General features: G+C 39.5%; 1 protein-coding gene across 2 annotated transcripts in view; it reads right to left on the bottom strand.

The window, feature by feature from the left end:
- Positions 1–27,778, bottom strand: part of fam184ab (family with sequence similarity 184 member Ab) — a 300,581-nt gene that overhangs the window by 163,139 nt on the left and 109,664 nt on the right. For both annotated transcript variants that reach the window (XM_041804790.1, XM_041804791.1), the window contains exons 2-6: positions 17,803–17,922; positions 9,094–9,252; positions 4,107–4,346; positions 3,712–3,795; positions 1,321–1,572 (exon numbers count right to left, since the gene is read on the bottom strand). In XM_041804790.1, coding sequence (XP_041660724.1) covers positions 1,321–1,572; positions 3,712–3,795; positions 4,107–4,346; positions 9,094–9,252; positions 17,803–17,922 — 855 coding nt within the window. The remainder of the gene's footprint in view (positions 1–1,320; positions 1,573–3,711; positions 3,796–4,106; positions 4,347–9,093; positions 9,253–17,802; positions 17,923–27,778) is intronic.

Genomic DNA, 27,778 nt, shown 5'->3' with positions numbered 1-27,778 from the left:
GGTCATAAAGTAACAAAGAGCTGCAAAAATGTGAATAAAAAAGTTGCATTCATTTGCAAAAGGCGGCTTAAATGGGCGGAAAGTGGCAAAAAAGGGGTAAAACAAAATTGCAAATAGCAAAAAGCAGGACAAAAGAGGCAAAAACAGGGGAAAATGGACAAAAATGGGATAAAAATGGCAAAAACAAGTGGCAAAAATGGGCTTGTAGCTGTAAAAACTGATTAAAAGTGGCAAAAAAGGGAAAAAAGGTGTAAAAAAAATGGTCAAAGAAGGGCAATGAAAATACACAGACAAAAAATAAAGTTGACATAAAAAGCCATCTGTATAAGTGTAGGAAACACATTCATTAATGTGACTTGCAATAGATAATTTCTGAGGTCAGAGTTTCCCTTTATTAAGGTTTTCTGGGGAATAACATTTCAAATTAAGACATAAAAGAGCCACAAATCATCACAAAAGAGCCACATTTGACTAAAGAGCCACACGTTGACTATCACTGGTCCCTATTTCTTTGACATGTGTTGCTGCAGGCAGTTTTAAAATTAGCTGATATTTTTTTCATGAAATGATAAAATGTCTCAGTTTTAACATCTGGTTATTAGTTTTTGTTCTACTGGGAATAAAATCTGTTTTTTGAGATTTGGAAATCATTGCATTCTGTACTTATTTTTGTTTTACAATGCGCCCCAACTTTTTTGGAACTGGGGTTGAATATGCAAAATTTAATGAGAGATGATGCTGCATCTCAAAACCCATATTAGAGCCAACAGGTGGATGCTGGAGTGTTGGTGGTTCAAGAAATAATAATAATAATAATAATAATAATAATAATAATAACAAATCTTCAGTGGTAACCTGCAATTGGAATTATCCCTTTTCCTTTTAATTGTTTATTTTTACATGTAATGTGCATGCTTATCTTAATCATAAGGATGCACATTGTTTATTTTATGTCATGTCTTAAGATTTTAAAGTTATAGTGGTAAGAAAAGTGTGGAAATTTATCTGGTGGATGTCAGAAATAGGTTCAGCTTTAAAACTACGTGGCATCCTCACTAGATAATTCATAGAGAGTGTTATAGTTTGTTATATAATCCCATTACACATTTTATTTTACGTACCCATTTCATCATCTTTCACTGGGGACAAATTTTGTGGCATGTCCATAAAATCTGCATCAGAATACAGCCAATCATGGCTTTCTACATTAATTTTCAGGATGTTCTGGCACTGCCTCCACCTCTTTATTTTCCAGTTATAGCTAAAGTGACTCTAAAGTTTGAAACATGTCTGAATCAGCACTTTGAGGTTCACACTGACCTTGATGTCTCTCTCAGCGCTGTTGAGAGAAGATTGAAGTTTATGGGACTTTTCCCGGTTTTCCCGAGCCTCGTCCGTTACCCTGGCCAGCTCGGCTCTCAGTTTTCCGAGAGTTTTCTGCAGAGCCGCCTCCTGAGTCTGGAACTCCCGCCGCAGCTCAGCCTCGGTGCGTTTCCACGCCAAGAGGTTGTCTGCAGTCAGCTGCTGAGTTCTCTTCATGGCTTCCAGCTCGCGCTCGTAAAAGGCCTGAGCCTGAGGGCAGACAGAGACGAGTGTCTATGACTGAAGAAACAGCTTTATCCAAACAGAGTAATGGAGTAATAAAACAGCAGACAACACTCATCTAGCAGGGACAATCTGCTCTGCTTTACTCTCTATTGGTGTTTCCAGAAGAACACAGAACTCATGAAAGTTTCTGGAAAGTTTGAATGTCTACAATTTCCTCAACAATTATCAATGTTTTTGAAACATTTGAATAATTTTTGAGCTTCAAAGCTTGGTGAAATTGTAGTTTTTAAATTTAGTTTTCAGGTTTAATTTAAAAATATATGGAAAGGTTGGGACATCGGGAAAGAGAGTAAAGACCTACATGGGAGAAAGAAGCCACATGTCAGTCTTGAATCTGGCCCCCTTAGAAGACTCTAGCTTCTGTTCATGGGACATGACTCTACTGTGTTGCTATCTGTGCCCCTAAATAGCACATTTAGTGAAAAACTATTATTCAAATGTGCATTTATATATATTAAATATGATGTGTTTTATCCACAAAGGTTACAATCAAGGTTAAAGTGGTTTTCAGGTGTTGAGGTTGGATTCAAATCCCATATTCATGAGCCTAGTTTGAAGCTTTAGATTTATGTTGAGGTAGAGAAAAAGGCAGTCAATGAATATCAGAAAACATATTTGCATAAACAGATGCATATCAGCTAAAGTATATCATCCAACCCTGAAACAGACTAGAACACATTCATTAAGTTCAAAAAATAAATGCATTCACTTAAAAATATCTGCTCACTTACTGCATCAGTTTAATTATAGTCTGAGCACTGAGCTGTCAGAAAATATCAACTAGATCGTTGGTTCTCAACCTAGCCCCCCCCCCGGGGAAACCGGGTATTGTTGTAACACTTTCTGCTTTGGCACCTGTAACTCCCTGAATATTTGATCTACAACACTTAAACGTTTATACAGTGTACTCACATTTGTCTACTACAATTTGAACCAATTCAGGCTTATGCAAGAATATTACACGCCTCATGAATTGATGTCAAACACAAGGTGTTCCTTTGTTACAACCCACCCCACTACCAGGGTAGGTTGTAACACGTGCTGGGGTAAGCTGTAACAATCAGACAAAACAAGCATAAACAGAAGCCACACCAAGTAGTAAGACTGAAATAGATTTACAGAAGTAAAACACAAGACTAAACAATGTCCTTCTCTTTCTGGGTGACCATAAGTTCATTTCTCTTTAAAGGGGACATGTTACACCTCAGGAAGTTCATGATGTCATGATGTCATGTGGGGAGTTAGCCCTGCCCCTAGGTTCAGTTGGCCCTCCCCGCTTGGAGGAAAGTTCCGCCCTCCTCATAACGAGCTGTTTCTGTGTTTGTAGTTTTAAGTGTTAATGAGCTGTCTGACTCCGCCCCTGACTCCACCCCTTTCAGGAAACAGATGTAGCTTAATTGACGTGGCTCTTCTGATCCTCCTCTCAGCTAGCAGATAAGAAGAAGAGGGCGGAGGAGGAAGGAGGGTGGAACTTTCTTCTGAGCGGGGAAGGCCAACTGAACCTGGGGCAGGGCTAACTCCCCACATGACATCCTGGAGGGAAAATCTGAGAATGGCTTGTTTCAGCACAAACTTTCTGAAAGGTGGAGAAAGAGGGGGGAATTGTGGAAAGGCCAGGGGCACATATTTTTGCTAGAAAAGCCTGATAAAGTGTTATTTGCATAATATGTGACCTTTAAAGCACTTTAAAATGGCAGATCACACTTACTAATTCACTCCACATGCACATGTTGATGGTGGGGGCTGCTCCACAGCATCCATCAGTATTATCTAATCTCATACAGACACAATGGGAGCAACTGGGGTTAAGGTTCTCACTAAAGGACAAACTGACATGTAATGGCAGCATGCAGGAGCTGGGATTGAAACTCCTGGTTGAGAGACAACAGACTACCAATTACAGCCCAAAGTGCCCCAAATGCATCAATGCATACCCCTTTTTTGATATTAATGATGAAGGGATATGAAAGCAATGAGTGTATGTTTTGCATGCTTCATTATGTAAGCATCTTATTGTTCTTTTTCTGCATTGTCTCATTATGAAGATTTCTGCACTCTAAAATAAATAAAACTTTGGTTTGCCTTCTTGCACGAGCGTTGTACCTTGCTGAGTTTGGCTTCATACTCCTCCACCAGCCTCTTCTTGTCCTGTTTGAGCTCCTCCACACGCTCCATAAGAGAATCAACCTGTAACACATCAGGACAAACATGAGAGGGATGAGATCATGAAGGTTAAATTTGGGACAATTAAAAAATAATTGGGTGTAGAGTGGTTTAGACTACTTCATAATGAGTGATGTGTTTCCAAAGCATCTGCTTCCCTGGGACGGTACATATAGAGAGTGAGCTGACCTGCTGTGATTTAGAGTCAATGTAGCAGGTTAATGTAAGGTTAATAACATAGTAATCACTGCTGTCCCACTTTATCTGTTCCTCCCCGTAGTGATTGAGTTTGTTGTTTTGGCTTTGAGGGCCTGCTCTACTTCTGCAGTAGTTACCTCAGCTTTATGCAGCTGTCCCAGTTTCTCCTGGTCTTTACTGTAGTTTGCGTTCTGGCTCTGGTGGCTGCGGAGGAGCTCCTGGATCTCCTGTCTGTGCTGGGCCTTCAGCTCCTCCAGGGCAACCTTCTTCTCCTGCTCAAACTGGTTCTGGGCTGAGCTGAACGTACGCAGCTTTTCCTCGAAGGACCGCCGCATCTCCTCCACCTCCCTGGACATGGACACCACCCGCTGTGTGTGCTGTCAGAGGAGACGGGAATGAAAGGCCGTGTTGACAGGAGGATTGATTTATGGGTTTGTAGGCTTCTCACACACATGGATAAACTGTTTCAAAAGAGGCCTGAGCCAGCTGGTGATGTACTCGCTCGGGGGATTTTGACCTTCTGGCTGCCAACCTGCCTGCTCTAAATTAGCTTCTGAAAACCAGCAAACACAGAAAGACTCTGACAGAACAGTAAGTCCCTGTCTAAGTGTGAAAAAAGCATCTAAAAAGCATAGATGTGGGATTATATGCTAATATTTCTTCCGTTTTAAACATTATACATTAAAAAAAGCAGTATTCCATATATCCAGGTATGCATTCACACCTAGCATGCAGACATTTGACCTCTCTAAATCAGCTTTCACACAACTTGACCAGACTGATGACGCCCCAGCTGGCATTCAGGTACCCTCTGATTTAATTGGGGTCAATATGGAGTCAACTGTGAGGCTAGCTTACGCCTGGCGAGGAAGAGAAGAAGAGAGAGGACACTGCTGTTGATGTTACAACAAGAGAGCAAAAAATGGCAGAAAAATGGCAGGGTGAATCCTGAATGACCGAACACACCTGTAGAAAGTAAGAACATCAAAATCAGCCCAGTCAATATGATCTCACGGATTTAGGTTGTTTTCATCCAGCCATAAATACAGCCAACAGCACGCAGGAAGAGGAGACTAAAAATCTAGTTTGTTTTAACTACAAGAGGCTTTTGAAATGGACCACATTCCCACAGCAGCCATCTTTCTTTGACATCAATGTTATATTGTCTTGTAATATTCCAAGTTGCTAGTCATATTAACACAGAGATTCTGCTAACTGATTTTTCTTATCAATCCTGAAGTGAAATTCACTGATTTTATTCTACTTAACAATATTTACAAGGGTCTGTGTCTAAAGCAGTCCTGTTGTGACTTTTGCTTCTCTTTGTAGTACCTGTGAGGTCAAATTAAATAGCTCCATGCCTTATATGTTCTTTTATTCAACAACAAAAAACAGAATACAAAATGTAAAGGAATCCTATCCTAACATTAGCAGAATCTTCAGTCTTCCAAAATTTCCAGTTAACTGACTGTTAACTTTCAATACAGGCAGTGACATCAGCTAACGACAGACTGTACTGAGATCAACTGCTCTGTGATTTTATATTCTAGTGTTAGAGGGGCGGGGTCATTCCCCACTCTGGGCTCATGACATCGTGAGTCCATATGTTGGCCCGGCCAACATGAAACCAAGCCAGGAAAGAGGTAAAAAACTTTCTAATGGTCTAAATCCAGAATTCAGTCACACATAGATCTCAGTGTTTTCACATGTGTACAGCAATCATATTCCAATATATCTAGTGTGGTAGACATAAACTTTGGATTTCACTTAACAAGGACTTTTTTTACTTTTTCATGAAAAATGAGACAGTTACGTCTGCTCTAGGATGGTGTGGGCGTGTCGGATTAATGAGCTGAAGCCACGCCCACTCATGAGAAATATGATCCTCTAAAAAAAAAAAAAAAAAAAAAAAAAGAAGATGCTCTTCAGGACAAGTGGATGAACTCTACACAGAAAAAACTGAGAAGTGATTTGCCAGGTTATTTGCAAATTTAGTCGATAGTAAAAATGGCAGTAAAAACTGAAAATCCAAGGCACTCTGGTGTTATAATATTTTCATTCAAATAGGGATGTCTACTCGTTTCAAGTCTGGTGCCCACAGATATAGGAGTTGTTTAAATTACCAAAGAAAATGTGGTCAGCAAATATATTTGGGTGGATTTTAAAAATAGTCATCTATCCAAGTGTTGTCTATGTGTCGGAAACACTATACTTGTATTAATTGTGTCACCCATGTCTGGTTCAGCAATTTGCTGAAGCTGCAGAAAAAATATTTTGCCCTCCTACGTGGATCACCAAAGACAACCTTGAACCTTCAGCCATTATTTTTCCACACTTTCACACGCTGTGTAAGAATCCTGATAAGGAACATCTCTAAGGACCCATTTACATTAACAGATTCCCTTCCTTCATTTAATTTAGCTGCATGTGAAATTAAATGAAGGCTGAGGCAGTAGATAATTACATAATTACTAACCAGGAGATGAGATTTTCACCTGAACACCAGCTCAAACCAAACACTTAAAATGCTGAGTTTATGACGATGCCGACGCTCCAGCTGAGGTCCCGCTGAGCTGAGAGGGCCCGCTTTCTGAGATCCATGCTTTGTCAGTCAGCTGGAAGGTGTGATTGACAGCAACGTCTATTCATTGTTCACATGAAGGCCAGTGACATTCATCTGCTGCATCCATCAGGGTACTGAACTGTTATGACAACAGGAGAGCAAACACACCTTTGCATGAGCTACAGAGTGGCTGCATGTTTGTTTCTCTCCGGTGTCACTCAAAATCATCCATCCGGACGGTTCTGAATGCATTCTCTGTCCAGGCTGGACTCTATGCACACAAATCCATAAAATGCCATCCATCTATCTCTGCTTCTGTCAAATACTGTATCGATTTGTACCAGTGTTCACTGTATTCTAGACACAGACGCATGGAAAAGGTCATAGGAACTGGCTGGTTTATATTCTCTGAGTGTTTTCACAGAGTTAAATAACCGACAGTCGGTGATCTCTTTGTGGCCGAGTTTAAAGCCATTTTTAATCAAACTTCTATCATTCTTTTTGATTACTTTTTAATATTTCTTTTTTTGATTTATTGATTATTTCACTTTTATTTATTGTTTCTAACTCTTAATCATTCATCTTTTTAATGTTTTACTAAATAATTATTGTGAGCATTAGTCTTTATATCTATTTATCATTCTACCTTTGTTGCCAATCACTTTACCGCTCTCCTGTAAAACACTTTGAAATGTGATATGTCTGAAAGGTGGTATGATGTGGCCCATCCAACTCTTCCAGGTAGCATTAATGTCTCCAAAGACACTGATAAATTCTAAAATGTGTAAGCGAGTGACATAGTAGAATGTTCCATGTGTCAGTTAATCCAACATCAGTTAAAGACCCTGTAAAGTGAAAATAAATCTGTATTTAGGTTTGTTGTATGCTAAGTCACTGTTTTTTGAACCCCTAAGTCAAATTTCAGTCAAAGAAAACATCTCTAGATGGATAAAATTAAGCTTAAAAGTCATGGTGTGGGCGTGGCTGTTCTCCACTCAGGAGAAATATGATCTTCTCAAACCTTTAGCCTGCCCCTTGACCTTATGTTGACCTTATGTTAAGAGCTCTGCTGCCAGAGAAGAGACTCATGACATCATGAGCCCACAGGAAAGATGTAAAAAAATACCTTTCTAACAGTCTCAATCCAAAATTCAGTCACAATTAGATCTCAGTGTTTTCAAATGTTTACAGCAACCTTATTCCAACATATCTGTGTTAAGACAAAATTTTGGATTTCACTTTACAGGGACTTTAAACTGTGTTAATTTCATTAACTAATACTATGACTCAAAATGTTCATCTGCATCCTTTTTGTTTATGACAAAAACTAGACTAAAACTAATAAAAATAGATCTGTGATGACTAAAACTAGACTAAAATGTAATGTAGTTTTTGCACATTCTAAATCCATAATATTTCTCTGCTGGTGGTAAATATATCAAAAAATATATCAATAAAATAAAATTCAGCTGTAGCTATTCTGCTTCTCAGCTATACCCAAATGTAGTTAGTACCCAAATGAAGAGCCATTTAGGAGCCGAAAGAGCCAAATCACTGAAAAGAGCCGAAATTCCCATCACTAGTATTGATACTCTTTACAACTCTATGCAGGAGAATTTAATCTATAAGTACTGGACATCCATATATGGTGCCAATTTGTTTATTGTTGGACAGCATTTTCATTATAAACTCACACAGCTCCAGGGTGGGTCATTTTGCAGATTAACAGAATGTTAATGAAATAAGAAGCGTCAATTATCATACCCAATAACTCAGATCTGTGCAGACAAGTTTCAAGTGGATTAAAGATCAAATTCAACAACCAAAGTATTAACACTGATAATCAGCTTTGATTTAAGCTACATGCAAAAATGACTGTTTTGTCGAAGACACTTTGTGACTCATATTTGAGTGAAATAATGTAAAAGGTTTAGAGATAATCTTAAATAAAGGCTGCATGATGAATATGTGATGTCACAAAGACTGAGACTGTGAAGTGAAGGTTTTGTTTTCTTGCATTTCTCTTTCTATTCCTCAGCAGGAGCAGCTATCTGTCGCCCTCTCTTTCTGCTTCTCCCTCTATCCCTTTATAGTCCCAAAACAGCTTCAGCATATGGCTGCTCAACATGAGTCTGGTCCTGTTTCAGGTTTCTGCCTGATAAAAGGCAGTTTTTTGTTTTTCACTCTAACTTTGCTAAATGTTTCTTGATGCTGATCTCATGGTGAATCAAAGCTAGGCCTCTGTAATACTATAATACAAAGCAATGTACAACTTCAAATAAATGTGAATTGAATCCCACTAGGATTTCTCCAGGGTAATATACACCTGATGTAGCGTGTTAAACATGACCTGAAGGAGCCGTGAACAAGTCAAATGTCCAAAGAAAACACACAGCGTGGTGCTGACTGACATGAAAGACTCGGCAGCCTCACAACGGGGGATGGAAACAAACATTAGTTCTGATTACCTGCAGCTGTGACTGCAGTATCATGCCGGGCACAGCTGCTTTTTACAACAGGCGCACACAGACGGACTCACATCACATCAGTCGTGTGTCTACCTGAGCCTCAGTGCAGAGCTGCATGTCCTCCACCCTCTGACGGTAGCTCTCAAACTCGGCCAGCGCCTGCCTCTTCATCCTCTCGTGGAGCTCCATGGACTCCTCCAGAGACTGGATCCGCCTCTTTAGGTCCATCTCATCGCTGATCTTACTCTTGTACTGGACCGAGGAAACATGAAGGGTTCAGTTAGTCATTTCTTCTCAAATTTCATCTAATCATAGTGTAATAAAAACGTTATCACTGTAACTGCATGAAAGTATTATTATGTTACAAAAGCCAAATTATGTAGACTTAAATTCAGTAGTTTTTGAGAAATGAAAGAAAATATCCAATGTTGCAATGAGAAAAGAGTCCTGAGGTTTCTTTGTTACTGCACTTTCACAGAAGCACACTGTGAGAACACTCTTTGAATGAAACAACCCAGCATGTACACACACTCTCCCTTCTACAGCGCAGTGAAGTGAAAACACACAAAAATGGCTACTACACAAATGTTTGTGTGGACTGACGGTGAGGTGGAGTTGCTGCTCTAAGTGACCCTAAATGACAGAGCCAGTAAAATTCAAGAAAATGTTGATGTGAAGTGAGCAGAACAACAACACGACGTTGATTGCAGCTGAAAACGGTAACCTTTTGTTGCAGTTTTGGCTGCTTGTTTACATGACAACGACTTTTGGGTGGCTGAAAATGTAAAGTTCTGAAAACAGAGAGCAAATTTTTGGAAATGGCACAATCTCAGTGTCCTTGTGTAAACTGCCGACATGCAGATCCTCTAAAAACAGACACATGCACAGACACATTTCACTCCTAGTTGAAGGCAAGCAGGTAGAGCACAACAAAGATAGTGGAGTCCTGGGTTTTCTTTGTGCTGCTCACTAAGTCAGTGGTTCTTAATGTGGGGGGCCGAGACCCCCTTAGGGGTTGCAAGACACTCAAAGGTGTCTCCAAATGACAATTTTGCCACTATACACCAATTTTGCAGAATTTTAACCCATTTTTTACCCATCAATTTTGCCAATTTTACCACATTTTGCTAATTAAAACTCATTTTTGTCCATTTTAAACCATTGTCAACATTTTTTTCTGCCTGTTTTCACTACTTCAACTAGTTCTTGCAACGTTTTGGCTATTGTTGCCTCTGTTGACTCATTATTAAAACTATTAACCACTTTTTACCTCTTTTTATGCCTGTTCTTGCCCATTTTAACCACATTTTACTATTTATTATGCCCATATTTGCCAGTTTAACCCATTTTTGCCAATTTCTATTTTTCCTCCTCAGTTTACCCATTTTTGCCAGTTTGCAACTACACTGCCTGGCCAAAAAAAAAAACAGTCGCCACCAAAAAAAGGTCACACACTTTAATATTTCGTTGGACCGCCTTCAGCTTTGATTACAGCATGCATTTGCTGTGGCATTGTTTCGATAAGCCCCTGCAATGTCACAAGATTTATTTCCATCCAGTGTTGCATTAATTTTTCACCAAGATCTCGTATTGATGATGGGAGAGTCTGACCACTGCGCAAAGCCTTCTCCTGCACATCCCAAAGAGTCTCAATGGGGTTAAGGTCTGGACTCTGTGGTGGCCAATCCATGTGTGAAAATGATGTCTCATGCTCCCTGAACCACTCTTTCACAATTTGAGCCTGATGAATCCTGGCATTGTCATCTTGGAATATGCCCGTGCCATTAGGGAAGAAAAAAATCCATTGATAGAATAACCTGGTCATTCAGTATATTCAGGTAGTCAGCTGACCTCATTCTTTGGGCACATAATGTTGCTGAACCTAGACCTGACCAACTGCAGCAACCCCAGATCATAGCACTGCCCCCACAGGCTTGTACAGTAGGCACTAGACATGATGGGTGCATCACTTCACCTGCCTCTCTTCTTACCCTGATGCGCCCATCACTCTGGAACAGGGTAAATCTGGACTCATCAGACCACATGACCTTCTTCCATTCCTCCAGAATCCAAACTTTATGCTCCCTAGCAAACTGAAGCCTTTTTTTCCAGTTAGCCTTACTGATTAGTGGCTTTCTTCAGGCTACACAGCTGTTCAGTCCCAATCCCTTGAGTTCCCTTCGCATTGTGCTTGTAGAAATGCTCTTACTTCCACTATTAAACATACCCCTGAGTTCTACTGTTGTTTTTTTCCGATATGATTTGGCCAAACGTTTAAGTGATCGTCGATCACGATCATTCAGGATTGTTTTCTGACCACATTTCTTCCTGGAAGACGATGGTTCCCCACTATCCTTCCAGTTTTTAATAATGCGTTGGACAGTTCTTAACCCAATTTTAGTAGTTTCTGCAATCTCCTTAGATGTTTTCTCTGCTTGATGCATGCCAATGATTTGACCCTTCTTAAACAGACTAACATCTTTTCCATGACCACAGGATGCGTCTTTCGACATGGTTGTTTAAGACATGAGAAGTTACTCATTGCATCAGCTGGGGTTAAATAACTTGTTTGCCAGCTGAAAGATAATCGCCCATACAGTAATTATCCAATAGGAGGCTTGTACCTATTTGCTTAGTTAAATCTAGGTGGCGACTTTTTTTTTGGCCAGGCAGTGTATTTATCATCCCATTTCACCAAATTTGCCACCCATTTGGCTACTTTTAATTCCCTTTTACCATTTTTTTATACCTGTTTTACCACTTTACCCAAATTTTGCACTTTTTTAAATGTAATTTTGCTACTTAAAACCCATTTCTGCTACTTTCAAATCCCATTTCATCACCTTTTCCACCCATTTTTGCCATTTTAAACCCATTTTAGCCATTTTAAACCCATATTATTTCTGTTTTTTAAGAAAAGGCATTTACATTTTGAAGAAGGCTCTGTACTATGACACAAAAGAACAAACAAATAAATTAGTGTTTTTTTGTTTTGTTTTTTTTAAAGAGAGGTTAAAATTTGGGTTAAATATAAAATATGGTGGTCACAGCTTAACTTTACATTGGACCATGATTTTGCTGACCTCCACAGTCCCCCCTGTCTGGCCGGGCGCCAGAAACTTCTCCCCCCTTATAAGCAGCCATCTCTGCACATGCCTATTCCTGATTGTACATGGCTGTGTTCAACCACTTTCATGTACTGTGGGGGTCTCCAGTCTCTGGCACCTTTACTTTGGGGGTCACAGGCTGAAAAGGTTTGAACTGCTAAGTCGTTTTTATGAAATTTACTTGCTTTGTAGTTTAGAGTCACTTAAATTAACAACCCCACCTCACTGTCTGTCCTCATAAACGTTGATGCTTTGGCCATTTTACAGTGTTTTCAGTCATTTTTGCAGATGCATGTGCAGGGCAGTCATTATCAAAACTAGCAAAGCTTGATTTTAGATTTTTATCAATGTACGATATGCAAACATTTCCGACACAATTTAGCCAATACTTATATTGATACCAATACATAAAGTGCATATGTTTTTTGTAAAAATATCAATTTTTACAGTACTTTACAAAAACAGCAGCGAACACCAGCTGAACTTCAGAGGGAGCGCAACAGGTAGAGGTGGCGTGATAGTAAGGGGGAGTGGAAAACTGGTATCAGCAGAATCTTTCTTGCTGAGAGCACGATTTTGATTCCCAAAAGAAAAAACAATTTTGAGTTATGAATAACAAAGACACAGCTGCCAGAGAATGCCGTGATGGTGCACGATTGATATGCAGTAATGCAACCTTTGTGCAAAATTTGACTATCCAATCAGAAGCTACGTTGTGCCTAGGTTGTTAAAACATAATGAATAAGACAACAAGACTCACAGTAATAAGACAGTGCTTTCCTGGGAAAGGCTCAGGATTTATGAAGTTTGAATGTGGACTACAGACTTCAAGGTCTTTTTTGAATTAACTTTAATCAAGAGTTGATAACTGAAGAACACTTCAGTTGGTGAGCCAGCCAGGAGGTTATCTTTGGCAAGCGGGAGCCTTGGAAGTCCTGGAGTTGATCCCTGTGTTCTGGCCCACAGCTGGCTTGGTTTTCTCCAGCGTCTCATTATTTTTCCTTTTTCAAAGGTTAAAGGTTACACTCAGTGACTTTCTAACGAGCTCTGAAATCATGAAGTATCATCGGCATTGGTGGTGTATTGGAGGTAAATCAAATCAAAACCAGCCCAACTGTTGTGTGGTCCAGCAGGATGACTTCTTCAAGCCCCATGATCAGACTGAAGTTGGTGAAGATGGCTTTAAGCACTATGATGTCATCACTGCTCTGGACATGGATGCCATGATGAGTATGATCTAAGCATGGTTGGAGAGCCCGGTGAAGTTTGAGAAAATCCATGGTGTGAATAACATCCTGGACACTGACATCGTCCCAAAGTCTGACCCTATGGAGGAGGACACTCACATCCTTGTTGTAGAAGGCTTTCTGTTTGACACCTAAGAACCTCTGATCCACATGCTGAACCACGTCACTTTATTTCCGTACCGTACGAAGAATACAAAAAGAAGAGGTTTTTGGGAACTATACGGTGCCAGATCCATCCGGCCTGTTCAGTTGATTGGTTTTTACACCCATGAAATCTAGCCAATCAAACAGTGTTGTGGACAGGAAATCAGGTGAGCCAAAATAAAAAAAATTTAAATCAATTTTATCAGCAATTGGTAAATTAAAATGCTAATGCTGAGTGCTGGCCACAGTAATCAGCCAATAATTGGTTGACCCCTAACATCTACAAAAAAAGAAAAAAAACACATTATGAAAAAAAAAAAAGATTTCTGCCTGACTGGCAGGATTTGATTTATTCTTGTTTTGCTTATAATGAAACTCAAATAGGAAGAGCAAATTAAGAACTCAAATAAAAAGTGAAAATTAGAAGACTAAACCGCTAAAGCACTTTCATTTTGAATGATTGGAAACCTTCCCTGCAGGCAGACTTTGTGCAGAAGTATGTAGCATGTAAATGTCTCTATATACTGTATGAGTAGCTGCTCACAGTTGGTGACTTTGCTTTCAGGAAATACAGTAATTACCATAAGATGTGATGACATGCTGACTTGAATAATTGATATTTAGTTATAAATATTGATGAGTTCTTATGACTGTGATCTTGGCTCTCTGGTGGATCTGTGATCGTGTGCATCGAGAATTCAGCACATAAGGTCCTAGGAAAAAGAATTGCCCTCTTCCTGATTTCTTCTCTTTTTTTGGCATATTTGTCAGACTTCAATGTTTCAGACCATCAAACAAATTTTAATCCTAAGCAAAGATAATTCAAGTAATGCAAAATGTGTTTTTTAGATGATAATTTCATTTATTAAAGAAACAGCCATCCAAACCTGCCTAGCCCTATGTGCAAAGTAGTTACCCTCTAAACCTAAAAGATGGTTGTTACAGCCATGGTGGCAATAATTGCACGCAAGACTTGGTAATAATGAGTCTTTCATATCACTGTGGTGGAATTTTGCCCCACTCTTCTATGTAAAATGGTTTGACATGAGCCACACTGGGTTTTGTTTTTTAGCTTAAACGGCCTGTTTAAGGCCATGCTGTAGCATCTTAATCAGATTTAAGTCAGGCTATGACTGGGCCACTCCAAAACCTTCATTTAGTTTTTAAGCCACTCAGGGGTGAACATGCTGGTGTGTTTTGGGTCATTGTCCTGCTGCATAACATTCTGTCACATCTTTACAGGCCAATCAGAGCAACAAAACATGTGACGCTGTAGCCCCAAATCAAGGAGTACACTCATAGAACTGCATAACTCGAACCACGGTGACTGTAGACATGTCAGTGCATGACTTTTGCCGTTTTTCAAAAGAAAAAAACTCACTGCTGTTCCTTGTTCTTTTAACAAAGAAAAATTCGGATAAAACTTACGCTTTAGCAGCATCCACACTAATCTCTTCCGCCATAATTGCACCGGCCTCTTCTCGCTGTTCGCATACGCTAGGACTCTGCCTCACCTGGAAGCACTGTCCCTCGATGCTGATCGTCCTGCCCCCTTTTAACCGGGCCCAAACGGTTCAGACGGGAGCTTTGCAAGATGGATTTGCCGGTAAGAAACATGTAAACGGCTGAATCCATCTTCTTTGCAAGGTTATATTTTTTCTAGATGGTAGCATGATGTGTTGCCATTTGAGATCTTCTAGCATACTTCACTTTGTCAGACAGATTCTATTCAAGGGATTTCTTGATCCAGCAGGTTTGGCTGTAATCAGGCCTGAATGTGGATAGTGAAATTGAATCGAACTTTCCAAACAATGTGGTTAATGACAATTAATTCATGATGTAACAAGGAGGGCAATAACTTTTCACATAGGGCCAGACAGGTTTGGATGGCAATCATCATTTAAAAACTGAATTTTACAATTGAAATTTGTTTGATGATCTGAAATACTTTAGTATAATAGATGCGCAAAAACATAAGAACTGAGGAAGGGGGCAATTCTTTTTCACAGTGCTGTATCTATGGCAGTAAAGTCAACCAGAATTTGACTGGTGATTGAGGAGAGTGAGCCTTTTTCTAAAGATTCCTGTCAGGTATTTAAAACCCAAGTCAATGCTAAGAAGTATGATCCATTCATTTATTCATTTAACCAGAGACTCGTGTTGTTGATCGTTCTAAAAGTAATGCAATATGTATTTACTTATTCCGCCCAGGCAGCAGCCAGTGATTACATTACTTATTTAAATTAATGCTCATTTACACCAACAAAATCAGCTTTCAAGTTTTGCTTCAGATATACAAATTATCTCCCTTCCATCAGAACTTTCAGGGCAACAAACATCATTGATAGTCTTTCTTCTTTTAGATATGAAGTGTGTGCCCACATAGAGGAGGAAAACATGTCTGACATTTCTCATCAAGGAAAGATGGGGGATATCAAAGGTGACATGTCAGACAAAACTGCACAGAGGGAGAGTAAGATCAAGGACTATGGGGGTCTTTTCTCAGAAAAAAAAGAAAGCAATAGAGTATATACTCTATAAAGTCCAGGAGAATTCCACTCTTAAGGAGAAAGGAGTAATAAAGAAATATGGCTTACTATGTATGTTTTTGTCAAATGCATATTGCGATGAAAAAACACAATAAATAGCAACAGGATTTTAAGATATCTGAACTTAATAATGGTTATTGAGGGAGTTACAGTCATGGATGACAGTATTGGCACCCCTGGAATTTTTCCAGAAATTACACCACTTCTCCAACAAATTGTTGCAATTACAAATGTTTTTGGTAAGTTATTTCATTATGTACATTGGAACAACACAAAAAAACAGAAGAATAAAAGCCAAAATTGACATGATTTTACACAAAACTCAAAAAATGAGCCAGACAAAATTGTTGGCACCCTTAACTTAATATTTGTTTGCACATCCTTGGGATAAAAACAACTGAAACCAATCACTTTCTATAACCATCAACAAGCTTCTTACACCTCTCAACTGGAGTTCTGGAGCCCTCTTCTTTTGCAAACTGCTCCAGGTCTCTCAGATTTGAAGGGTGCCTTCTTGCAACAGCAATTTTGAGATCTCTCCATAGGTGTTCAATGGGATTTAGATCTGGACTCATTGCTGGCCACTTCAGAACTCTCCAGCGCTTTGTCTCCAACCATTTCTTGGTGCTTTTTGAGGTATGTTTTGGTTCATTGTCCTGCTGATAGTCTCAGATTTCATGATTCCTTGCATACAGTCAAGGCATCCAGTACCAGAGGCAGCAAAACAACCCCAAAGCATCTTTGAACCTCCGCCATGTTTGACTGTAGGTACTGTGTTCTTTTCTTTGTAGGCCTCATTCCATTTTCTGTAAACAGTAGAATGATGTGCTTTTCGAAAAAGCTCTGCCTTAGTCTCATCTGTCCACAAAATGTTCTCCCAGAAGGACTGAGGGTTACTCAGGTACAGTTTTGCAAACTCAAGCCTGGCTTTTTGATGTCTCTTTGTCAGCAGTGGGGTTCTCCTCGGTCTCCTGCCATAGCGCTTCATCTCATTCAGATGACGACGTATGGTTCGAGCTGACATTTTTGCACCCTGAGGCTGCAGGACAGCCTGAATTTGTGTGGAAGTTGACTGAGGATGTTTATCCACCATTCCAACTATCCTGTGTTGCATTCTTCTGTCAATTTTTCTCTTCCGTCCACATCCAGGGAGATTAGCCACAGTTCCATGGGTTAGAACTTCTTGATTATATTACACACAGTGGACAAAGGACTTTCAAGATCTCTGGAGATGGTCTTGTAACCTTGAGATTGTTAACATTTTTCCACAATTTTGCTTCTTACGTCCTCAGACAATTATGGCCTCTTCTTTCTCTTCTCCATGCTTGGTGTGACACACACAGGCACACAACACAAAGGCTGAGTCAACTTTTAGACATTCTAACTGGCTTCAAGTGTGATTTCTAGATTGCCAGCACCTGTTACTGCCACAGGTGAGTTTAAATGAACATCACTTGCTGGAAATAAAATGATTTAGCCACAGTTTTAAAAGGGTGCCAATAATTTTGCCTGGCCCGTTTTTGAGTTTTGCATAAAATTATGTCAATTTTGGCTTTTTTCTTCTGCTTTTTTGTGCTGTTCCAATGCACATGAAATGAAATAAACGTGTATACAAAAAACATTTGTAACTGCAACAATTTCTGGGAGAAATGGTGTATTTTCTGGTAAAATTCCAGGGGTTCCAATACTTTAGTCCATGACTGTATGTAGATCTTATTGATTGAAAAACAAAGATATAACAAAAGTAATTCAAACCTGTAGTATCTTCTCCCTGGTCTCGGACAGAATCTGCTGCACCTCCTCTTCATGGGCCTCCTTCAGAGTGGCGATGGCAGCCTCGTGTTCATCGTTTTTCGTGTTCAGAGCATAGATAACCTGCAACAGAGAGGAGGATCCCATTAGCTGTGAGACATGTTTATAATCAGGGAGACTGCTGAGGACTGCATGTCAGGACTGGTGAAGTTGACGTGTTTGGTGCGAGAATTCAATTAAATATAAACGACACAGAAAAGTAAGGAAACATGGAGATAAAAGGAAGCTAAACTCATCTTCTTTTAAGCTTTTCATACACAACTACAATATCATTCTTTACTGAGAAGCATTAAAAATATATGAATTTGCATGCATACTCCTCTGAAGTTGTCCCTTTGGGTAAATTCATCACCACTGTCAACAGGACAAATAAGCACAATAAACACAACACATAGGATGCCACAGGAACAGACAGATATACATGGATATGTGTTGTCTTGTCCTGACACTTCCTGAAAACATGCCATTTCCCCCAGGGGTGACGCCTCATGGAGTCATACAGAGTGTTGTGTGCCTGATAAGTGCTGCAGACAGTTTGCCTTAGGTCGTCTTTCCACTCCTTATGGATTAAAAGCAGAATCAGACATGCTTAATACAAATATTGGAGCATGGATAGAAAAGGAAAGGAAAGAAAACAACAGCTGAAAATAATGCTGTTTGAGTTTTTGGAGATATAATCTTCTCAAATAACAAAATCTGTGCGATTGTTGACTTAATTTGTCAGAAGTGTGTTCATGTTTGCAAGCACATGAGATGTGCATTTATCCACTAATCAGTCACACTAAAGTAATTTATTTAAACATTTTTTCCAGTCAGTGCATGTATCACATGCAAAATAGATGTATATCAGATAAAATATGCAAATGAGTGCATCTGTATGTTTGTACGCTACAGCAATGCAAATTAGGAAAGCTGACACCTCAGTGATCTGCTGTTCTTATCTGTGTGCAGCTACATGTAGTTTAAAATGCAGATATCCTTCAGTGCATGCTATGATTTTTCTAGTATTAGGTCAGAAGCATCAGTGGTTCCCCACTGTTATAAATTAGAAATTAGCTGATGCCTTGGATTGCCTGGGATAAAAATAACACTAGCAAACTGTTGTGCATGAAATTGACCTTTAAATCCCTCCCAAAAATACATGCAGCCATCCACAGAGCCATAATCTGACAGCACAGAGATCCCTGCACACAGGCAGAGAAACACAGAGATGGCTTTTACATTTCCACATGAGAAACCATGAGACCCCTCTCCCCCACGCTCCCCTTCCCAGCTATCCGTGAGAAACAAAGCTTTGTGTTTCCCCCCTTGAAAAGCCAAGTCAATAATTCAGCACATCGGATTGTGTGATGGTGCTAAAGAACCTTTGTTTACTTTGGACCAAAGTCCGCCGACAGTGGGAGAAAAAGGAGAAGAGAAAAGGAGGACAGAAGCTTTCTGTGAGACAATGACATCTCCTCTTTGTGCGTTACCATGGCTCACTGAGAGATGAAAGCTTTTCTTTGACAAGTGGTGCTGTTTTTCAGACTGCTTTTTATTTATTCCACACACAGTTATTGTTGTTGTGCTGACCCAAACAAAGCTGTATTCAATAAGAGAAATGAAGCCACACTATAATCAAGACGTACACAGCCATGTTGAAGATTCCTTTTTAAATTTACTGACCACTAAATGTGAAAATGATTGGACTCCATTCAGCTATAGGCTGCATATTAAATTCCTCATTACATTTTTATTGTTATGCCTTTGGTTTTTCAAACATGTTGAAGTTTTCATGAACTTTAATCGAGCTAAACACTTTAAGCAATTCTTGCCAACACATAATAACGAAAAGCATCTCTTAGCTCCTTGTTGTTTGCTGTTTACTTGGCTAAGTCAGCCTGAGTGGAGACAAGTGGAGCTGAGGCCAGCCTTGACCGTCCTGGCAAACAGCTACAACACACCAGCATTAAAGTCAGATCATCCATCCTAATGCTAACCCTGGATTAGCCACAAACTTCAGCCATAATATAATAAAAAAGAAGAGATATACAAGAAGTATCCCTGTGCAGAGTGTGCTGATAAAGTCATGAGCTAATCAGACCAAAAATCATTTCTGAACCAGGCAGAAAACAAGTTTATTTCAGCACTAAGAACAAGAATTTTCATATGGGCATAAATGGGACTTCAAGGACTTTTGTAGCCAGCCTCAAGTGGACAATTGAGGAACTGCAGTTTCAATTTCACTTTCAACCCTGGAGGTCAACCCTTATACTCATCCCTTGACCTTGACCCTTATCCTCATCTCTTCATCCTTTGACCTTTACCCTCATCCCTTCATCCCTCGACCCAGTCTTGCAGGCTAACTATGAGCTAAACCATACCACACTTTTCTTAATTCCCATGTTAAGAAATCTGTTAGACTTGTATGACTACAAAATAATGCAAATAATGTTCAGAGCATAATCAAAGCACTCATTCTGGCATTTAGCAAATAGAAATTATTTTTCATGCGCTATGTAAACTTCTGGTTCCAACTGTAATTTGACAGAAATGCATCCCACAGTGTTTGATCATGCAGGTGTGGATCAAGGTAGAGGGGCAAGATGATAGCTTATATACTTTATGTCTGAAGAACAGTGGGGTAAAATGGAACTAAAAAATGTCAAGAAAAGTGGAAATCTCTTTATATATGAAAAATCCCCACTAGGTTCTACAACATCTGCTTTCATTGGAGCTCTTATTTCAGTTTCCTCTCTCTTCATCGATGTTCACAAACAAGGAGTGAAGTGTCCGAGATCAGAGCCATATGAAACTGAGAAAATTCCGTTTGCTCCAAAATAAAACATCCCCCTGCCTCTCGTCTAAATTATTCAGTCAGCTCAGTCCCTCATCAGCTTAACGAGTGAAGGGAGCAGACGTAACACTTAGAGGAGCTGAAATCTCCATCACATCCTGAGACGCATCAGCACGCTACTGCGGATGAAATGCTATAATCTTAATGCTGTGGGATCTTCTGGTTCGCACACGCATGGTCAAATTACAAACATGTACAATATCTGCACACACGCGAAACCAAGCTCGAGACACACCAGCACAGACTGGCAAACGCCTCATGAACCAATGAATCCGAGTCCAAACTCATCAGCTTCAATTGTCTGACAAATGGTCGCATGGCGGAGAAATATGAGTGTGTGTATTAGAGAGACAGAGAGAGTGTGTGTATGTGTAAAAACTGGGAAAATGACAACCCCCACAGTAGAGATAAAGGCTGCCAATAATGTAATTGTTATTGTGATAGATCAGGAATGTTGGATTCGGCAAGCCAGCAATACAGTCATGGCCAATATTTCAGATCAGTATCCACTATCAATATATACCGGAATGTTATCTAATTCATGAAGAACTTTTGAGGTAGACTCTAGTTTTAATGCTGAAGAGTGAAATCCTGAAGAATATCTAAATATTCAAGAATTAAAAACATATTATGAAAATATACTCATCCTTCAGGGACCTTGAGGGTTTGTTGATTTGGTCAGTAAGCAAAATTTCAGAGGATCTTCCATCTTTTCTGACTAAACTGAAGGCTGTAAGAATTGGATCTTAGGGGTGGTAGTTTGTTAAGCGGTTCAGTCACACACCCCATGTACGAAAGCTCAATACTCCTTAAAGCAGGCAGAGAACATTGGTCCCTTTCCAGCATGTTCTTTCCTATTGTCTTCTTCTACTCATTATGCTCTTCTACAGTCAAGGCATGAGAAAGCCCACAATGAATAATCACGGAACTACCCAGCTTCCCTTGCAGCCAACTGCAATAATACCCTCTGCATTTGTTCCACTAGATTTTCTGTTTTTCAGTTGAGGTCTCCCTTATACCATAATTTGGCTTTTTTTCTAGGGATGCATCATATTGGATTTTAGCCGATATCCAATACACCAGTGTTATAATTCCTTTCACCAATACTGCTATTGATAGAGATGTATGATATTATAGGCCTGATATTGATATTGGTAGATAGCTAAAAAAGGCAAATATTGGTTTCTGCAGCTATAAACATGCATAGCATGCACTGCCGATATTTACATCCGATATTTTTGATCCGACTGTAAAATTTGGCCATATATACTTATGAATTAGTGGAGTTTAAGGCTGGACCAACAGACCTATGCCAGTTGAGATCTTTTTCTTTACTCATCCTCATTCTTTAAACTTTAAAGTATTTAAAGAAAAAAAAAAGTTTGTTTCTTTCTTCCTCCTCAAACCTTAAATCAGGTTCAAAGGACTGAATTTTTTGTTATGTACAACATGTTTAAATATTGGTATCAATATCAGTATCACGTAAAATCAATCTAAAAATATTGGCATATCGGATATCAGCAAAAATCCAATATCGTGCATCCCTGTTGATACTACTCTTAATTAGGGGCTGCATAGACTAGTCAACTGGTCGACTAGTTGACTTTATGGATGCGTGATGACCCTTTTTACTTGAGTCAACTTATCACTCATCACAAGACTTGGCAATGCCTAATGTGTAGCTTTTTTTATTGATTACCGAAGGCGTTTGACACTGTAGACCACAGTTTACTGATAACTGCGCTTCATTACATTGGCATGTCATACCAAACAGCATCATGGTTTGCCAACTATCTGATTGGCAATGTGTTCAGATGGCTGGATCAACCTCTCCTTCTCTGGAGGTCCTAAAGCTGTGCCTTAAGATTCAGTCTTACTACCTATTTCATTCTCCATTTATCTCAAAAATCTGTAAAACAAATTCTTAGTATTATTTTTATGTTGTTAAATTGGTTGTTTCAAATTATTCCCTGTAGATTCATTCATGATTTCATCAATGACCAGTCAGAGTCGACAGTTCACGACAGTTGACTAAAAATTCTCAAGTCATGCAACCCCTATGGTCAACACTGATATTTAAATAGTGCTGAGCTAAAACTGCAGTCCTCAGAACACAATTTAAGACTTAATTCCCTGTAAAGTGAGGAAAAAAAAAAACTTTATTGGAGGTTTGTTGTATGATTGGCCACTGTGTTATGAACCACCAGGTCAAAATTCAGTCATGAAACACATCTCTAAGTTTATAAAATTCAGAAATCATGAAAAATGAGGCAGTAACTTGGCTCTAGGATGGTGTGGGCGTGTCGAAGCCACACCAACTAAGGAGTAATAAGATCAGAGCCAAGAGACAGAAGTCAGGGATTAAATTTACTGTTTTCTGGTACAAATCTCTCTGTTATTATAATTCTCATGATGCCATGGACCAAATTGGCTGATAGATTTGGGAAATTTGGCTCAAAATGAAGCAAAGTTATGAAAAACACACCATGTAGCTGGCTGATAACTTTCAATAAAGGCAGTGACATGGGCTAACAACAGAATGTATTCAGATGAACTGATCGGTGGTTTTATATCGCTGTAGCGTTAGAGGATGAGGCAAATATCATGGGTCCCTGTAAAGCTAACTAAAACCAATCCAGGGAAGCAGTGGGCAACTTTCTAACAGTCTTAAACTGAAATTCAGTCACACCTAAAACTCAGTGTGTTTACAGCAACCATATTCCATAAACATATCTAGTGTGTTAAGACACTAAGGTTGGATTTTACTTTACTGGGACTTTAAGAGAAAACAGATGTTTGAATCAGAAAATATACGTCTATGAATACAGAATAAACCCAATGCCACAATGAAGTTGAGGGAAAATAAAAATTCTGTAGTCTGTTTTGATTTTGAAGATGCAAATGTTACGTTCATGTCATGTTTCTTACATACAGACAGAGAACAGAAAAGCTAAATGCATGCATACTCCTGTGTAGGAGTATGCATGCATTTTTTGGTGAGTAGAACCACAAATGTACCAATATTGCCGTGAGAGGACATCTATTTTTTGTGGTCCAGGTATAAGCAGAGGGACAGCTATTGTCTGAATTTTTCTGGTGCGGTGTAATAGTTAGAATTCTGGTGTGACAGCCCGACTGTGCACAGTTCTGATTTGCAGTTGGAGGCCCATGCTGCTTTGCGTGCATTGTTATAACAATGTGAATATGTGAGAAAAACTGAAGCTGCGAGGAAGCGTGATCCTTTCTCATCTCCCCGGGTCGATCGGTTCACGTCCTAGGAGGATTTTGCATAAATGACAGTGATATCAGGCGGATCGATACGGTGACAGCGAAATGCCACAAATTTCATCTGTCAACTGGGAGAAAGTCACAGCTGAGAAACTCACAGAGACTTTCACCAGCCACCATACAGCTGAGTCCCTGCTGGCTGCTGGATGAAATATGACTCTGCTGTCAAACAATGTAAAAGCTGAAGAAATGAGGCTTTTTTTGTTCAGCCGCCTCACTTCGACTGAAACTTTTTAACCTCTACTTTCTTTGCTTTAGTCACTCTACAAAGCTACTATATCTTTTTAAGAATATTTTGATATATCCGCTCTTTTTCCTATTTCTTATGTTTGCTTTTGCCTTTTACCTTTTTCCATCCCCACTGATCGACTGTGCTTCTTGTCAGAGAGAAAGAGAGTGTTAAATCATGATTTCCTACAATGTACTCTTGACTTTCGCTTGCAAAAATAAACTTCCGAAAACAGGTTTCATAAGCATGCTGTAACTGATGTGGAAAAACAACAAAAGTATGATAATGCCTCTGAATACATTAACAGCTACAAAATTTTCATAAAAATAGATGTGCAGCCAGGGAAGAAAGGCAGAGCTGCACCAGCCTTTATATCTCACTGCCAAGTTTTTTTTTTAATGAGGCCAAAAACAATATAGGTGAGGAATAATATATCATTTTTAAAACAAATACTTGTGTTTGATATACTTTATAAATCACTTCTGTATCCTGAATAAAGGGTTATATTTGATGCTGCAGTGAAATTTCATAATGCAATAAATAATTGAAATGTATAGGAAAAAGTTGAAATATTCATACTACACCCTCAGAACTATGCACCAAAAAATCGGCATAATAAAAAAGTAATTTGAATATCTATTTTTCACTAAGAAATGTTGGCTGTCTCCAACCAATATACCAGTATAAAATCGAGAGAATTGTGCCATGACTGCAAAATGGAGCTGATTTCATCACACACTGCAAGAGGCCCGAAGCACAAGTCTCTGAGTAATGTAAGCGACCATTTCACTGCTAAAACCCTCCTGAGATTCAGGGGCACCGACCACTTTTTTAACAGCTTTTCTCCTTCATTAGGTCATAACTGTGCAGCCAGTAACAATTTCCCAGTGGCAATTCCACTGACACAAGGTCTCACAGTACTCTCAGACACACAACTGTGCCTGGGGCACATGTCTGCTGCCATGTGTGTGAGCTGTTGTAATTTTCAACAGTGGTCAGTTTAATTGATCATAGTGAGTCCCGGATGAGCCCCCAAATATGTCACAACCTCTCTGACACAACTGTGCCTGGGGCACATGTTTGCGAGCTGTTATAGTGTGCAACAGCTTAGGCCTGGGCGATATGGCCAAAAAAAATCATATCACGGTAGTTTTCTTGCCTTTGACGGTAACGGTATTATATCACGGTATTACAAAATTAATGGGAGATAATGTTTTTCAATCCAAATTCAAGTGTTGTTAACCCCAATCTCCCTTTAAAACAAGACTTTGATGGCATACCTATTTTATGTCTAAGCATAGGAACACAGAATTTTTTTTTTTTTTAAGTCCCTTTAGGTTTACTTCTGTCTAACTGCACTCCAACTTTCACATTTCATCTCTATCCTGATGAGGGGTGTTAATCTGCTAATAACTTGAGCACGTTTCCTGGTAAAGGTAGTCACAATAAAAGCATTTCAGAAAAATAACAGCCGCAGACCTTTATTGTAAAGGGCTTGAGGGAAGTAGTGTGTTTAGCATTGAGCTAGCTTAGCCTTGGCTGCCGTACTGGAGAGTTTTTGCAGCTAGTTTACAGCAGCTTTTCTGATCTCATTTAACATCGCAGCCTGGATCTTTGACTCACTGTGGACTTAGAAAAAAAACTCAAAAGTTAAAATAGATAAGATGAAGTCCTGCAGCGTTGGGCTCTCGACATACTAAGACCACCCAAAGCAGCACTTAGCTTGTGGTAAAGCCCCAGGCAGGTTGACAGAGACAACACACAGACTTTGTTGCAGTACAGCCGTCAAACGTTGAGAGGAGAGAACACGTGTTTTTGCCTGCTAACCGTGCTTAGTTTCAATGGCAAGAGCAGGTGACATTCGGTTAGTTACCTGGCTACACGTAATACAAGAGCTAAATGTGCTATTAAGACTCAGCCTGAGCTGTCCATCACAAATCACTCTCTCCGCCAGCTGTGGGAGCGGGTATGCCCCGCGCGTGCATCACAGCAAAATAGGCATTTTAACCGGTGCTGACGGTGTTGCAGAAATACATTCTGTTGCAAAAATTTTACCAGTGATGGTATTAACACCGGTTTACCACTTCTACAACAGCTGCTTGGTTTAATAACTCATAGTGAGTCCTGGACGAGCCCCCGTGACCTCTCTAACACAACTGTGCCTAGGGCACATGTTTGCTGCCATGTTTGCAACAGTGGTCAGTTCAATTAATCTATAGTGAGTTTGCACATCCCCAAATATTTCACAACCCCTCTAACACAACTGTGCCTGGGCACATGTTTGCAAGCTGTTAAATTGTGCAACAGTGGTGAGTTTAATTGATTATAGTGAGTCCCGGACGAGCCCTAAATATGTCACAACCTTTCATGCTGCCATGTTTGCGAGCTGTTACAGTTTGCAACAGTGGTCAGTTTAGTTAATCTTTGCTGAGGTCAGATGAGCCCCCAAATATTTCACAACCTCTCTAACACAACTGGACATGGGGCACATGTTTTCAGCCTTGTTTGCCAGCTGTTAAAGTGTGCAACAACTGATTAGTTTAATAATTCATAGTGAGTCACAGACAAGCCCCCAAGGATGTTATGACCTCTCTTTATTAGGTAACCATGGAAAGAAACACAAAGATGCCAGCAACATTTAGGGATGCTACACTAGTTGAAAGAGAAATCTAAACTTCATAAAGGAAAATATGAAATAAAAAATGCAAATGATGAAAATTAAGTCAAGAACCAAAAACGGGCTGTACGACCAGCCAAACAGAACAAGAGGGAAGATGGGAAAGGACAACCCAGCAGTGAGCTTAAGGTCCCCATCCCCTGCTTAAAACTGCCAAACAAAAACGAATGAAAAACAAAAGAAAACAAAGAGAACATGACTACCGGCAAAATACAGACCAAACTAAAACAACAAAACCCAGCAATCTGCATGGGGAAATGGAGTTGGAAGAAAAGCAGCTTGGATAATAAAAGAAAAAATAAAAACAAAGAAGTAAAGAAAAGAAAGGTCAATAATAGAATGCTGATAGATTATGGAGATAACAGAGGCATCAAGGCCCTTGGGCTTTTCTTGTAAAGAGATTTAGGGGTAGTATGATGAACAGGAGAAGGAAAAGAATGTTGGAAATTTCTGAATAATGTCAAGGGATATGAGATCCAGGAAACCAAAAGTCTAGAGGGCTCTTGTACTGAGCTAGGAGGCTAGAAGAGCCCCTTTAACATATAAACAAATCCTAATGTTGTATTAAACATGCTTTAAATAGAAACGGTGATGTACTATGAACTAAATAAACCTTGTGGGGTAAGCAACCGACTTATGATGTGCCGTTCACAAACGAGCCAATGTTACGAAACAACTCTTTAATGTTAGCCACGGTAGCTAGCTCCTGTTTGAGTGTCTTTTCCCCCAGCCTTTGCTGTTATTTAATCCATATTTGAAAATCCAAACTGTCACCAAATGAAGAGCTTTTGGGGAGTCAAACAACCAGCTCTACTGAGCTGAGCCAAACGACCTGGATCTCTTTAAAAAGACAGATTTTCTCTCACAACAAGCGAAGACTGGAGGTTGG

The sequence above is a fragment of the Cheilinus undulatus genome, linkage group 14 (genome assembly GCF_018320785.1).
Source record: "Cheilinus undulatus linkage group 14, ASM1832078v1, whole genome shotgun sequence".
NCBI lineage: Eukaryota > Metazoa > Chordata > Actinopteri > Labriformes > Labridae > Cheilinus > Cheilinus undulatus.
Note: the sequence above shows the minus strand (reverse complement) of the source record. Positions and strands in the feature narration are given on the sequence as shown.